Consider the following 16,637-nt stretch of genomic DNA (forward strand, 5'->3'; position numbering starts at 1 on the left):
TTTAGCTTCTCCTGAGGCGAACTGTCGTAACTGGTCTTTGATATTCTGCCTACTGCCACTGGGACGACGTTGATGTCCAAACTGATCCCACACAAGTTCTGTCCGGGACAGATCTGGGGAATCTTGCTGGCCATAGGAGCACCTCAACATCATGCAGACAGTTCGTAGACACACGTGCCGAGTGTTGACGCGCATTGTTCTATTGAAAAATGGCTTCACGATATTCTCGCATGAGGGATAATACATGAGGATGCAAGATGTCCCTGACGTACCATTGTGCTGCTAGGGTTCCCTCAGTCTGTACCAACCGTGACCTGAAATACCCTCTGGCTCCTCACACCACGACGTCAGCAACATCATTGCTGTGCCTCTCCAAAACACGGGATGAATGGTATCTTCCCCAGATTGCCGCCATACTGGGCAGCGATGGTCATCCGGAGTAGTGCAGGTACGCGATTCATCACTGAACACAGTGCGACACCATTTATCAGCAGTCCACGCTTGCCGGTCGTAGCACTACTCCAAACGAAGCCGTTTATGTAGAGGTGTTAACGGCAGCCTACACTTGGTTATTTCCTAGCCTGGCTGCTGCCAATCTCCGACCACTGGTGCGGGATGGCACAGAATGTTGCAAGGAGTGTGTTACTTGTTCTCGGATGGCAGGTGCAGATATGAACGGTTTACTATGTACTTGATGTACGATACGCCAATCCTGCCTTGTGGTGGTCCATTCGACCCTCGAGGACGAGAATACCTGCTCCCATGTTTCCAAACAGTCCATCGCCGGGCCACTGTCACAGTCAAACAGCCCAGAAATCTAGATATTGCACGATTGAACCAACCGATCAAATGGAGCCCCACAATGAGGTCAGTTTCAAACTGATGATTATAACGCTGTGTCACATGAGTACACGGCGTCTCCGTGCCCTTTACAGTGACACTCCGCACCCGATACTGTTCACGCCCCTTACGTATCTTACCAGGCCTGGTAACAACACTAAACACGAACAACGCTATTCCCACCTGGTGGCCGTTCTATCTTTCACAGAGAATTGCAGCTGTATCATTTACGTGCCAGACGATGGTGTGTATGTGTAAGAACTTACACAGACATCCCACGATGTCTTCTGGGTGCTTCAGTTTTTTGCCAGACAGTGTATATCTATAGCCTGTCAAAATATTCGACCTTAAAATTAACACATATTCTCATGTGTTAATCCCAATTTCTGAAACATTTTATTCCACTATGACGTTGTTACCTCAAAAACGTGATGTTTGAAGCATTCAATAGCTTCTTAGGCGCGACGAAAATCGCTGTCTTCAAATTTTTTTGTTTCATATAAAGAAACCAATACGTCCATAAGCGTTAAATCAGGTGAATACGGGCAATCACACATTAATTAGATTTTTTTTCCGTCATATAATCAATTGTTTGACTTGTGTGCCAGCCGGTACTTTATAATGAATAATAAGGCGCCATTTCCGGTTGTTTTTCCTGTTTTCACCGATGCCTTGTGGCAAACAAATTATTGTATACCATTAAGCCTTAACTGTTCTTTGGTCATCTGAAACAATACTCATAACTTAACACGTCTAACCCCGGCACGGTCCCGCTTGCAGGTGGCCTATGTGCTTCCAGGGACAAGAAAAATTTGATTTTCAATATTCCATACAGTATAGACCGAATTCAAAAATTTAAAATGATGTTACAATCTACTCATTAAGAGCTATAATAGTATATTAAAAATTTAACAGATTAAATGAAGTATTACATTGACTGTGTAAACATCATGAGGCAGCGTAACTCATTATGCACAAATTACCGAGACTATATTCATACAGTATCAGAACGACAGCACTTTGCGACTTCCAACACTCTTTATATATGACTTGAAACCTCTACGAAACTTTTCTCGCTGACACCCTATCCCCCCCCCCCCCCCCACACACACACAAAACACACATGATGAAAGGAGAGAAGTGTATCGCTTACTACAGCCCCGCTGTTCAAGCATAACATTTTAATTTTGTACTTGTTTACTACTGTCTCTACTTGCAACACATTTTGCAAGCAGAATCCACATGCAGTACTGAATGTGCCTGCAAAATTATGTCATTGTATGACTCATAGTTCGGGAGATATGATATTTCATACTTGGGAGTTCCGTTCTCAAAAGATTCGAGGTTGCGGTTTACTGGTTCAGCATAGCTAAGGAAACATACGATTATTTTCTTGTAAGTTCTTCACAGACAAACCACTTCTGTTAGTTTCTATTCATCTGAAAGTACCCAAACATTTGAATGATGCTTAGTTTCCGGGTCCTATGGATATGCCCTAGTTTCGTCTCCTGTTACGATGTTGTATACGTATTTAAAATTTTCTCGGTCAACATTTTGAGCATTAAGTTTCATCTGCCACAATCTAGTTTTTGACCTTCGGCCTAATGGTGCGGAATTTATCGGGAAGAGATCATTTTCGCAGATAAATTCCTGTGCAGCCGCCAAGCGTGTCTAGAGGTCCCAGGTTCAAACGCAGTTGGGACTGGAACTTTTCCCCATTCCAGGCCCTTCAGGGTAGCCCCAAGTCCAGCCAGCCTGCTGTAATATTAGCACGAGGGATGTTATCTTTCACAGCTGTGAACGGCGACTGGGGAGATGTGCCCGCCTTCCTCTCCTTACCAGTGCCACAGTGAAGAAAGGCTATAATCTACCTCCAGTAGGCCAATAATAGGCTGGTCACTGGTTTGCGCCACAGACTTGCCCTTTACCTTTAAGTGTTGAGGCAGAATAGAATTTTATAGCAGGTTGAAAGCCGTGGCAAACAGTGGAATTTAACCTGCAGTCCTGCAGAGATTAATTTAGCCTGCTGAGCCCTTCAGCCCGTAGATTGCAACACTCAGGGGGCAAGGGGCCGCTCGTATCGCAGAGGCCTAAGAGGTGCGTATGCGTTGGAGGCAGGGCATAAAGGCCCGCCAAGAGAATGATGCAGCAAAACGGCATTGCTTTCTGACCATTCAGATTTCGGTGAAAAACTGCATCCACTTACTCGTAGGCACTAATACGCATTGGCATAACTGCTTCGGTGAGTGTGTGCTACACGGAATTGCTTCTGAGAATTGTGTACCGGGTACAATGCGTGAGTGAATGCATTGCACATGTCGGCTATTTCTATACCTAAGTTTTCCACAGTTTGTTCCACAGAGGTACATGATGCAGGGGCTGTTAAGTGGGGTAACTATCTTAGAATCAGAATGCCATTTTCTGGCTTTACTCGACACAGTGACACACTATATACTACCATTTGCACGTACTCCACATCCTCTACCACTGTCTAGTCAGATTAATGTGGCCAATGTCAAAGGCCTGAATAATCCCAGTTTGCAGTGCGGACTGCTGCAAGTCATGCAGGAAGTGTGTCAATGAGGTTTGGGAGGTACTGACAGGGATGTGGAGCCATAGGGACTTCAGTGCCATTGCCAGCTACACTAAAATTCCCAGTAGAGGATTCAAGGCGTGAACAGCCCTATCGAGGTGGTCTCACAAATCCGGGACGTATGGTGGCCAGGGGGATACAGCAAACTCATTCTGGAGCTCTTCGAGCCATTCACGTAAACTGAGAGCTGTATGACATTTGCATTGTGATGCTGATGGATGCCATCATACAGAGGAAGAACAAACTGCACGCAAGGGTGGGCATGGTCCCCAAGGACAGGTGTATACTTGTGCCGGTCCTGTGTGTCTTACAGTCAAGAAATCACCCAGGTAATCCACAAAAACATTCCTCAGGCATAATGCTCCCTTCTCCAGTCAGGACCCTTCCGACTATTGTTGTAGGGTGTTTGCTTTCAGAAATTTCACATTGTCATGCCAATAGTCATGTGTCTGATGGAGCATAAATCACGAGTCATCACTGTAAAGGCCAGCTGTTGTCACTCAGTGGACCACTAGTTGCAGTATAGACATGCAATTTCCAGCCTTTGTCACCGATGAACAGCAGTCCACAAGGGTGCGTGAACCACATGTCTGCTACAGAGGCCCCCATATGCAGCAACATTCGCTGAGCAATCATTGAGGAGACACTGTCGGTAGTAGCCCTCGGTTCATCTGGGGCTTCAGTTTCTCACCAGTTGCATGTCTATTTGTCTGCATACGTCTCTGCAGCTGTCGCTCACCCCGTCGTCTATGGCCCGTAGTGCACTACAGTTGCCTTGGCGCCAATGTCAGATAATGCCATTTTGCAATGCACGGTATACTTCAACTGTGGTGGCATGTGAACAGTTTGCAAACTTAGCTGTTGACCCGAAAGCCAGTGATCGTGTCATTTTGGATGTCAGCCAAATCACTCCATTTCCGCATTATGACAATGACTGTACTGTTATCCACATCCCCCAACACATTTTTTTCATTTATCTATTTTTAGCTTTGTGCGGCAAAGACCATACAGCCAGCAGTGGTGACAAAAGTGCCTATTTACATAATTGCAGTTTTCCCAGTCGAACAATAAAAAGAGTTTGATGAACAAACGTAAGTTCTTAATGTAAAATAAAAATGCTAAAAAAAGAAAACAGAACAGCCAACAGTAGTTACTACACTCCTGGAAATGGAAAAAAGAACACATTGACACCGGTGTGTCAGACCCACCATACTTGCTCCGGACACTGCGAGAGGGCTGTACAAGCAATGATCACACGCACGGCACAGCGGACACACCAGGAACCGCGGTGTTGGCCGTCGAATGGCGCTAGCTGCGCAGCATTTGTGCACCGCCGCCGTCAGTGTCAGCCAGTTTGCCGTGGCATACGGAGCTCCATCGCAGTCTTTAACACTGGTAGCATGCCGCGACAGCGTGGACGTGAACCGTATGTGCAGTTGACGGACTTTGAGCGAGGGCGTATAGTGGGCATGCGGGAGGCCGGGTGGACGTACCGCCGAATTGCTCAACACGTGGGGCGTGAGGTCTCCACAGTACATCGATGTTGTCGCCAGTGGTCGGCGGAAGGTGCACGTGCCCGTCGACCTGGGACCGGACCGCAGCGACGCACGGATGCACACCAAGACCGTAGGATCCTACGCAGTGCCGTAGGGGACCGCACCGCCACTTCCCAGCAAATTAGGGACGCTGTTGCTCCTGGGGTATCGGCGAGGACCATTCGCAACCGTCTCCATGAAGCTGGGCTACGGTCCCGCACACCGTTAGGCCGTCTTCCGCTCACGCCCCAACATCGTGCAGCCCGCCTCCAGTGGTGTCGCGACAGGCGTGAATGGAGGGACGAATGGAGACGTGTCGTCTTCAGCGATGAGAGTCGCTTCTGCCTTGGTGCCAATGATGGTCGTATGCGTGTTTGGCGCCGTGCAGGTGAGCGCCACAATCAGGACTGCATACGACCGAGGCACACAGGACCAACACCCGGCATCATGGTGTGGGGAGCGATCTCCTACACTGGCCGTACACCACTGGTGATTGTCGAGGGGACACTGAATAGTGCACGGTACATCCAAACCGTCATCGAACCCATCGTTCTACCATTCCTAGACTGGCAAGGGAACTTGCTGTTCCAACAGGACAATGCACGTCCGCATGTATCCCGTGCCACCCAACGTGCTCTAGAAGGTGTAAGTCAACTACCCTGGCCAGCAAGATCTCCGGATCTGTCCCCCATTGAGCATGTTTGGGACTGGATGAATCGTCGTCTCACGCGGTCTGCACGTCCAGCACGAACGCTGGTCCAACTGAGGCGCCAGGTGGAAATGGCATGGCAAGCCGTTCCACAGGACTACATCCAGCATCTCTACGATCGTCTCCATGGGAGAATAGCAGCCTGCATTGTTGCGAAAGGTGGATATACACTGTACTAGTGCCGACATTGTGCATGCTCTGTTGCCTGTGTCTATGTGCCTGTGGTTCTGTCAGTGTGATCATGTGATGTATCTGACCCCAGGAATGTGTCAATAAAGTTTCCCCTTCCTGGGACAATGAATTCACGGTGTTCTTATTTCAATTTCCAGGAGTGTACATTGTCAAGATAACATTAGTGTAATTTCCACAACAGAACAATGATAAGAGTATGATGTGCAAAAATAAGTTCATTATATAAATTAAAAAACACAAAATTGCGACCCAGGGTGTGAACCAGGTTGGTTCCAGAGGAGAATTACATCCACAGAAACTTATAACTGAAAGCTAGACAACAACATAGTTTACACAGATAGGTTCTTACACAAAGTGAAAACACAACAGACATCCCAGTTTTCAAACTAGGTTGGTTCCATGGGAGGACAAGATCCACTCAACATGCAGGTCAAATTTGGTTATTGGCTTCTGGTAAACAGTTAACGGGCAAATATCAACTATAGGTAAAATATCGAACTGGTGAAGTACTTGGTACACACCAATATGATGTGGTTCAGATCCGCCACCACCATTGTGTCCTGATCAGTGTCCAGAAGGGATGATTTTCAATTGGAGTAGGTGGGTGGGATACAACCCTTGTCCCAGCCTCATGCAGAAGAGAGGTCACATGATGTCTACTAAGCTTCACCAAGGTCAACCATGGGCAAGAAGAGATGTTCGGTTGTATGACCACAAGGTGGTTGCCTATATAGTGCAGTGATATATGCCAGTCACAGTTTTAATCATGATAAGCAGCTTTCTTGGCCATCAAGTTGAAATCCGTAAAAGGAATTGGTGTTGAGCATAGCTGTCCTTCCGTAATGCTCCTCTTAGCATCTCATATGCCCTCAACTGTTAGTGCTATCACCTGCCATCTGTGAGTGGTATTTGCACATTGATGTTGAGCATAGGCAGTGGTCACGTAATGTGACTAGATCCTCTATATATGCTGCAAGCCTATATGCTGTGGGTGCCAGTGGGGACACTATACTAATATTAGAATTTTCTGTCCAACATATGGCACTACCTAAGCAGATATATGGTGGAGGCATCACTGTCGCACATCCTGACTTGAATACAAGGTCTCGAAATTTACCCAACAAGTTTTCTACAAAACAATGTTACCTTTCTTCAAAAGAGAGCCATTTAAATTCTCTCTGTTACACTTTCACTTGGAGTATACCAACATGTTGTGATGATCCTTGCAGTGCATATCTGAAATCAGTGTATGTTGCCAAATGTACTTGATAAAGCTCCCAAACACTGAAACAGTAGTCTAGCATCGCAGATTATCCAGAGAGGTGTAGGAGTGACTAGAGTGACACAGGGGTGTGGTTTGCAAGTACCAGTTTTGTGGAGGTGACAAAAACTTGCTAGCATCAGTGGCACGAGCTATAAAAATATTTTTTTTTTTTTTCATTTCATTTCTGGGGACTTGTGGGAGTGGGTGGGCAGCTAGAACTTTTGGATTGGGGCTGATGCTATTGCATGCATAATCACATTTTACAGCTGAAGTAGTGTGTAAACAAAAATTATTCTCTCGCATTACTTGAGACTGATGTCAATGATCTTAGTTTAGTATATAATTTTTGTATAGTGGGCACTGTTAGCATAGTCATTAAACTGTTTAACAATGTAAGGAAAATATAGATTGCTACTTACCGTAAAGATGACACATTTAAGTTGCAGATAAGCAAAGACACCCACACATTAGCTTTCAGCCATAGCCTTCATCAGAAAAGAAACATTCACACAAGCAACATCACTTCATGCACACGTGACTGTCATATCTTGCAGCTTGAACCGGAATGTCATTGGCACTGTTTGAATCTTTTTTTTTTTTTTTTTTTTTCATTTTGAGTCTAAGATTATTGGAATGTGAATAAAATGGCTCTGAGCACTATGGGACTTAACATCTATGGTCATCAGTCCCTGTGAATAAAAACTTTTGAGAATATTTTCTAGCTTTTTTTCATAGTTCATTGGCTCCTCTGAATGTAATCATTTGAGTTTGTAATTACAAGTCATTGAATTAAAAAAGTAGCTTCCGTATTCATACTAATAACGTAAAAGCTGTACTTTGCTTATACTACTGAGTTTTGATTAGTGTTTAGGTATCAAATTAATCTATCTCAAAAATTTTAAGGTGATTTCAATAACTCATTTGAAACACAATAAGTCTTGTGTAGGTACTTCTCGTCAAATTTAGTTTGTGGAGCACAACATATTTTTCAGACTCAGTTAAATAAAAACAGAAATTTAGAATCATGTCCCATCTTGGATAAATTTCTGCAGACTGACAGACATTATTCCACATAAGACAGTTGCTTGAAAGTGGTACCAGTAAGCAACATGTTGGAGATGTACTGAGAGTTCAGATATCATCATGATCACAGGAACTACAGGAATGGGACTTGTTCACAATCACAGTATCTTGAAAACTCTTGGGGAAATGACATTGTTGCATTTTCTGAACAGACATGTGCAGTGACACACTATGTGATGAAGCAGATGCCAGCAAGCTGAATTGCAGTAAGACGATGCAGCAGTTACGCCACTCGATTCTCATTCTGGAAGAATGATATTTAAACCTCTGTCTCCTATACAGATCTGTGTTTTTTATGGTTGCCTTAAAATGATTAAGATGAATGCTGGGATGGTTCCTTTGAAAAGGACTCCATCAGTTTCCTCTCCATCATTCACCAGTCTGAATTTCTGTTGTCTATAATAACCTCATCATCAATGGAACATTAAACTCTAATCCTCATTCCTGCTTTGAATGCATTCTTCCAAAGACTTTCAAAACTGATAAGTACACAGTCCAGTCAATATTACATAATATTTTTTAAAAATAATATGTAAATATCACAGTTAAACATATTGCATCTCCATTCTTCTTCTTGTTGCTAATTCCACAATGAGATTAGACTTACTGTATTTAAATTGGGCCAGAACACTGAAGTAACTTTAATATAGCTATTTGGCATGCACTCACAGTGTGTCAAAGTTGTCCTGTTTGAAATAGATGACATCTTAATCCTATGTTTTCTAAATGGTGAACAATTACCACGTCTGCACCACTAACATTTACATGCATAGCCTGTATTTCACAGTTTATAAAAGGTTCACTACTTAATTGGTTGCACAAACATTAACCCACATGCTGATTTAAATAGTAGCATTAATTAGCTTTTCAACTGTGTTTCAGAACGCTATATGGCAACAAGATAAAGGATCTTCCAGCAGGCATTTTCCATGGTCTGTCTTCACTACAACTTCTGTGAGTAAACTGTTCTGCGAACAACTGCAGTCTATTTGCTATTTCACTGTTGATAGTGTTCCGTAACTAGTGTTTCTATCTGTGCAGTTCTATCTCCGTCTCTTGCGTCCAAAGAAATAACATATATGTTTGATAATTTGAATATAATTATGCAACAACATTGACTTTCACACACATTATCTGCCTATTTCACTGTTTCATTTAAGATTCCTATTACGTTTTGTGCTGCAATAACTTTGAAATATAGCTGCTCCTCTCATTGCTATCAAATTTAACTCTGTAGAACTTTAGGAGATAAGTAATTTTTGTAAGTCAGAAAAAAATGGCGATATCTGGTTTTCCATTGTCTCTGTTTTGTATTTCCTCAAAAAAAGGTTATTAAATGTAGAAAAGAGTTATTTCATATATATAGTATATCCAGGCTATGAATTGGAGATGGGGTGGGGGCTGTAAATCATATTAATTTTGTTGAAGGGGAGAGGGGTGGAGGGAATGAAGCACAATTTTTAAAATATCTATTAGTCATCACATATATTAATGCTACCGCTTAGTCATACTATCTATCATGCACTTAACTGAAAGAGTATAGTTTGTATGAAATTTGTGCATATTATTTTGCTCTAAAACAGATAACATTCAGTCATATGCAAATGCGTTATATATTCACATTGTAGTAGTTTTAAGCATTTGCTGGTAAAACAAGAATAATGTCACAGATTAAAGATACAGTGCTAATGGTGGCTTTTAAAATATAGTAACATCTGATATTTTCATTTTCAAGGAGAACAATGGAGACATAGTTTTGAGATTTCATGAGAAATGGCTCCAGATGCACTTGCTATTACTCAGTATCAGTTGTATGTCTGACTTTTTACTGAAGCGATAGACATGCCTGTTTGGAGAGCACGGCATAAGACTAAGTGCAAGTTGAGATCCGTATAGCACATGGGATGTGACATGACAGTACAGTGCATCGCACATGTTCTGCACATACCACGCTAGTCCTGCACATATTGAGGCGCGTACGTTTACTTTGCATGCATCCTCTGATGACTCTCTGTGCTGACAGAATAGAAGCACATGCACCCTGTAATCTTTCTCAAATGATTATACAGAAACTGGTGCTACCAAACACATATTGATCACAAAATGGAAAGTGCAAGTGATACATGCAATGTGACAAATTTGGAGTAAAGAAAGCCAGAAATCAGACAGCTGGAGTATGGAAACCACACACACGAGTTAACAGCACTGGAAATCACCACTGATGATGATTCCCAAATAAAAGAAGCAAAACGCATTGGCAATAAACAAACTACCTTCAATCAGTTGCGTAGACGGTACATACCTCCACGAATTTGAAGCAACTAAGGGAAAGAGGGAAAACAGTAAAAATAAGAATTTTTTTTTTCATTTTTACATATATATGTTGCAGAGTACTGAAATGGTTAATTCATATTTAAAAATAATAGAACTTCTCACACTGCACAAATGAACACAGTTTTCACCTGTCTTTGCCCTGTACAGCAAATAGAATACTTGAAACTTTTAGACCAAGTATAGTAGTGTTTCTGGAACTGAAGTAAACAAATCTGTTTTTTCCTTTTGCAGGTTGCTGAATGCCAATGAAATTTCATGTATTCGTAAGGATACATTCAGGGACCTACACAGCCTAAATCTTCTGTGAGTAACATATGATGCAGTGTTTTGTTTTAACTTTTCATGACTTAGTAAATCATATATGTGTAGATAAATAGAAGTGCTGAATTGTCAACTGGCACAAACGGAAAGAAAGTTGCTAGCTTTCGGAATTATCCTTTTGTGACCATTTGTGTGTGCCTAGTGACAGCTCAATGCTTCTGCTCTTCAGTGAGTGGTCTGCTTCAGTCTAAAAGTATTTACATTCAACAAGAATTTTCCTACAAGAAGAAGATTAATAGTCACCATTTTCACCAATTTTTCATTGGCCTCAGTAAACATTTTTCTAAGCAGTATTATAGTCTAAACCTACTAATTGTTTGATTAATACCATGAGCTACACAGCCTCATAGTTGTTAGACAAAAGTTGTGTTACATTTAAGCTTGAAAAGTCACAATGTTTTTTATAAACAGTTCTATTTCCATTAAACATCGCACATCATATTTCATAGTCCAGGAAACCATAATTCTTTGTGGTAAAATAGAGCCTAATCTTCCAAACTTATTAATTTCTTCATGTTAGGAAACAAAAATTAGGAAATGGCTTTCATTTTTAGAAATAAATTTATCTTTCAAACATGTTTTTTCTATTCCTTTCAATAATTTTGTTAACTAATTTACCAGGAATATAAATTGTTATCACATCATAATTGCATTCTGTTTATTGTTGCAGGTCTCTGTATGACAACAACATCCAGTCATTGGCCAATGGAACTTTTGACTCATTAAAGAGCATTCAAACACTGTAAGTAATGTTTTCTTACAATATATGCATTAACATGCTGTATGTTTGGCCTTCATATTGGGTACGATGTTACACTTTGTATCACTTTATGTGTTTCAGTGATTTGACTGAGTTGTCACAAGCACACCTGAAAATGAAATTGTGTAATTTATAAATCAATTATATGAATTAAATATAGTCAATAAAATAGCTGAATGGATTGTCAAATAACACTATACTAATGAAGCACAGCTGAATGCGCCTAAGATTCCACATGAAGATGAATTTAAAAAGACCCATTAGCCACTCTTTCTGTAAATTACCTGAATATCTAGATTCAAGGACTGAAAAGCAGTCGCTGCAGCCAAGTAGTTTTACAGAAGTACCACAAAACATTATGAATTATGAATTCTAAGTGCCATTCACTCTGGCTTTTTATTACAGTATTTTTCACTGTTGTTCTCAGATCTGGGTAAGAAGTTCACCTGTGGACAAGTATGCTATTAAAATGTTAAGCACATGTAAACTGTGTGTTACTGAGTATTGTACATGTTTGAGAGTGATTGATCCCAAACTGAAAATAGTATTCCTATCTATTGTCAACTGAATAGTTACTGCTACTCCTTTCAAACAATGTATTTGCATCAACCACAAACGTCATAAGTGATAAGGTGTTTAATAAGTGTAAAACAAAGCATAGGGCTAACAAAAGAGAGAGGTTGGATGAAATTCTTTTATTGTTAAGAAGACATTGTGTGAAACCCAGGAAAATTTTAAAAATTATGATGAAGACCTTGTATAATACAGAATCTAGATTTCAACTGGCAACAGAAGATATTATTCTCTTGAGAGATAATCTTATTGCACTCTTTGTCACCAGAATCTGATCCTTTGTGCAATTATTTTGGTAACTTGCTCTTTCTTCTTCAAAGCACTCAAGGTTGCCATATTCATACTAGGCCCAAAGTCATTAATGTTTTTTCTAGCAATGCTAAAAGCTCTTTCATAGGCATCATTAAAGGGAGGAACAAGCAGTAAAGCAAGTTCTCAGTGATGGATAATTTTTAAAGCCTCATGTATCACATAGTTATATCGCGCCAAGAACCCCCTCCCTCTCTCTCTCTCTCTCTCTCTCTCTCTCTCTCTCTCTCTCTCTCTATCTCTATCTCTATCTCTCCACCCCCCCCCTCCCCCACAAAAAAACTGGTATCTTGATAACTCGAATTCTAATGTGTTTTTCATACACTCAGGATGTTAGGAAATAGCTCAGTCAGCTTTACAACTGATGAAAAAAAATTACTTTTTCTAGGTCTAACAGCCATTACTATAATAGCAGCATCAGTGTGGTGTGTATTATTAGTTCTGGATTATTAGATGAACTGCACATCTTGTGACATCACTTGGTTAGAAATTTCCAACAGCTTAAAGATGAATGCCTTGAACCTTGTGACATCACTTGATTTGAAAGTAGTTATACTCCTATCTTTGCAGCTGACACCAAAGGAGGAATACTTTTCATTGTCTCTCAGCATAACCTATCTTAGAAAGCTGTGATGACAAAATCATTTAGGACAGATTCACTGTATACTCAGGAAGGAAATCATCACAATCTATACAATGTATGACTCGCGAAATGTAAACAGAATCTTTTTTAAAGACCTCAAATTTTGAAATGTCTATTTCCATAATTTATAGCAATTGGCTGTAACTCTACACTTAAAGTGATAAATCTGTAACAATTACAGACAATCTGTAACAGTTGGCAGCCATGCAACTACCATAACAGAATGTTTTCAAATGTTCTCTCAAAAAACCCAAAGAAATTCTGGTAATATGTAAAGTCTGTTAATTATATGGAAGTTAGTGTCCAAACACTCATGGACAAGGCAGAAACTGAAATTGAGAATAGCAGAATAAGCAGAAAAAGCAAACCTGAACACAGCTCCAGGGCCCAACAGAATCACTATCAGATTCTATACTGACTTTACAACTGAGATCTCACTTCTTTTAACGATAATATACTGTAGATCCCTTTAACAAAATACCATGCCCAGTAGCTGGAAGAAAGCAGGTCACACCTGTCAACTGGAAGGAAAGCAGAAGTGACCCATAATACTACCATCCAATACCCTTGACATTTATTTGTTATAGAACCTTAGAACATATTCTGAGCTCAAAAATAATGAAGTATCAGATTTGATTCCTAATGGAACTGGTGTGCTCAGTGACTTGTGTTTATTAAAACTGAGAAATGTACAGCAATCAGTTGGTAATAATCTGTTTATTGTAGATCTAACTAGGTTTCCAACCACAGTGTGCCTATCATCAGGCAATAAGATGCAGTAGGGACTATTTGTGTATGCAAGTGATAATGATGACATGCCTTGCATGTTACCACACAGTGGTTGAAATCCAACTAGATCTGCAATAAACATATTATTAGTGACTGACTGCTGTACATTTCTCAATTGTAATGAGGTATCTCAAACACGATGACCTTCCCAGTGGCAACCAGCATAGATTCCAAAAGCATCAAACATGTGAAACCCAATTCTGACTTTTCATCTTGAAAGCCATGTGAAGTAATTTTGAACACACTTTCTGAAAACAGTTTTGAGCAGCTAGTTCGACAGCCCACATGCAATGGGAATATTTTAGACCTTGTAGATTCAGACAGGCCTGACCTTATTGATGGCATCGGTATAGACACAGTGCTTAGTTATCATGTCACCATGGTGACGATGGTTCCTAAAGTTAATAAATTCATCAAGAAGGCTAGGAGAATATTTTTGCTATGTTCCTGTGTGATGGACATGGAGGAATTATGAGCAAAGTTTAAACTGATTGCAAATTGTGCTCTAGAGAAATAAGTGGATTACGGCGAGTAAAGATTCACTGTGGTTTAATAATGAAAATTGCAAAATGCTGAGAAGACAGAGATGTTTACACTTGAGAGAGAGAGAGAGAGAGAGAGATGTGTGAAGGGATACCACACGTGGCCAACTCACACTCTCGCACACTAGCAACCGGATACAGCAGTATCATTTATCAAAGGACTCTGTTGAGTCATTCATTGACTAGCCTGGCATGACAATAGAATACAGCAAAAGGAAAGCTGAAGTTTAAAATTTCATGTTTGAGAAATCATTCCCACAGGGGGGATCATACAAATACACCATCCTGGGACCGTCTCACAGATTCCCATATGAAGGACATACTAGAGGCACCTGTAATGTACAGATGCAACTGAAAGAGCTGAAAACAAATAAGCTGCCAGGTCGAGGTGTAAACACAGTTTGGTTTTATAGAGAATACTGTGGGATTGGCTGCTTACTTAGCTTGCATTTGTCATGAATCTCTCATCCAGTGCCGAGTCCCAAATGACTGGAAATAAATGCAGATGACTCCTGTATATAGGAGGGTAAAAGAACAGACCTCCAAAATTATGGACCAATATCTTTAACATCAGTTTGCGGGAGAGTTCTCGAGTGTATTCTCAGTTTGTATGTAACAAAATTCCTCGAGACAGAAAAGCTTCTGTCCACAAATCAGCATGGATTTAGGAAGCATTGCTCAAGCAAAACTCAGCTAGACCTTTTCTTACATGATTTCCTGCAAACCATGGATGGATGGCAACAGGCAGATTTTTCATACTCTTAGGTTTCAGAAAAGCATTCTACACAGTGCCCCAGAGCAGATTGTTAATGAAGGTATGTGCAGACAGAATAGGTTCTCAAATATGTGGATGGCTCAAAGACTTCTTAATAGAACCCAGTACGCTGTCCTTATTGGTGAATTTTCATCAGAGATGGGTATAGTCGGGAGTGCCCAGGGAAGTGTGTCAGGACTGCTCTTATTTTCTATATACATAAATGATCTGAAGGGCAGAGTAAGAAGCAATCTGTGGTTGTTGGCTCACAGTACTCTGGTGTATGGGAAGGTGTCATCATTGAGTGACTGTAGGAGGATATAATTTGACATAGACAAAATTTGTAGATGGTGCGTTGCATAGCAGGTTGCCCTAGATGCATAAAAATGTAAGTTGATGCAGATGAGTAGGAAGAACAATCACATAATGTTCGAATACAGCATTGGTAGTGCAGACCCATTCCTGAGCACTGCTCGGGTGTTTGGAATTCCCACAAGATCAGATTAAAGGAAGACATCAAAGCAATTCAGTGGCGATTTGTCGGCTTTGTTACCAGTAGGTTCAATCAACATGCAGTTGTTATGGAGATTTTTCGTGAAACACTATTGGAAAAGATCAGAGAACTGGCATTTGAAGCTGACTGTATGACAGTTATGTTTCTGTCAATGTACATTTTGTATAAGGACCATGAATGTAAGATAAGAGAAATTAGGACTCATATAGAGGTACACCGACAATTGTTTTTCCCTCACCCAGGCACCCTCCACAATGTGCCATATGGTAGCTTGTGGAGCATGGATGTAGATGTAGATGTGGGGATTACAAAGACAAGATTCGAATGATTACAGAATGCGTGGAGGTATTCAAGCAACCATTCTTCCTTCATTCCATACATGTATGGAACAGGAAAGACTCCCAATAACTAGTACAATGGAAAGCACCTCCCCACTCCACCAAGAGTGTCTTTCTGCCGTCCGCCTAACCTTTGTAACCCGTTAGTTCATCCCTATGAAATCCCCAAACCACCTTCCCTACCCTCTGGCTCCTATCCTTGTAACCGCCCCCCGGTGTAAAACCTGTCCCATGCGCCCTCCCACCACCACCTACTCCAGTCCTGTAACCCAGAAGGTGTACACGATCAAAGGCAGAGCCACGTGTGAAAGCACCCACGTGATTTACCAACTGACCTGCCTACACTGTGAAGCTTTCTATGTGGGAATGACCAGCAACAAACTGTCCATTCGCATGAATGGACACAGGCAGACAGTGTTTGTTGGTAATGAGGATCACCCTGTGGCTAAACATGCCTTGGTGCACGGCCAGCACATCTTGGCACAGTGTTACACCGTCCGGGTTATCTGGATACTTCCCACCAACACCAACCTATCCGAACTCC

General features: G+C 41.3%; 1 protein-coding gene across 3 annotated transcripts in view; it reads left to right on the plus strand.

The window, feature by feature from the left end:
• Nucleotides 1-16,637, plus strand: part of LOC126259302 (protein slit) — an 839,566-nt gene that overhangs the window by 777,612 nt on the left and 45,317 nt on the right. For all 3 annotated transcript variants that reach the window (XM_049955969.1, XM_049955971.1, XM_049955970.1), the window contains exons 10-12: nucleotides 9,099-9,170; nucleotides 10,782-10,853; nucleotides 11,542-11,613. In XM_049955969.1, coding sequence (XP_049811926.1) covers nucleotides 9,099-9,170; nucleotides 10,782-10,853; nucleotides 11,542-11,613 — 216 coding nt within the window. The remainder of the gene's footprint in view (nucleotides 1-9,098; nucleotides 9,171-10,781; nucleotides 10,854-11,541; nucleotides 11,614-16,637) is intronic.

The sequence above is a fragment of the Schistocerca nitens genome, chromosome 5 (genome assembly GCF_023898315.1).
Source record: "Schistocerca nitens isolate TAMUIC-IGC-003100 chromosome 5, iqSchNite1.1, whole genome shotgun sequence".
NCBI classification, from domain to species: domain Eukaryota; kingdom Metazoa; phylum Arthropoda; class Insecta; order Orthoptera; family Acrididae; genus Schistocerca; species Schistocerca nitens.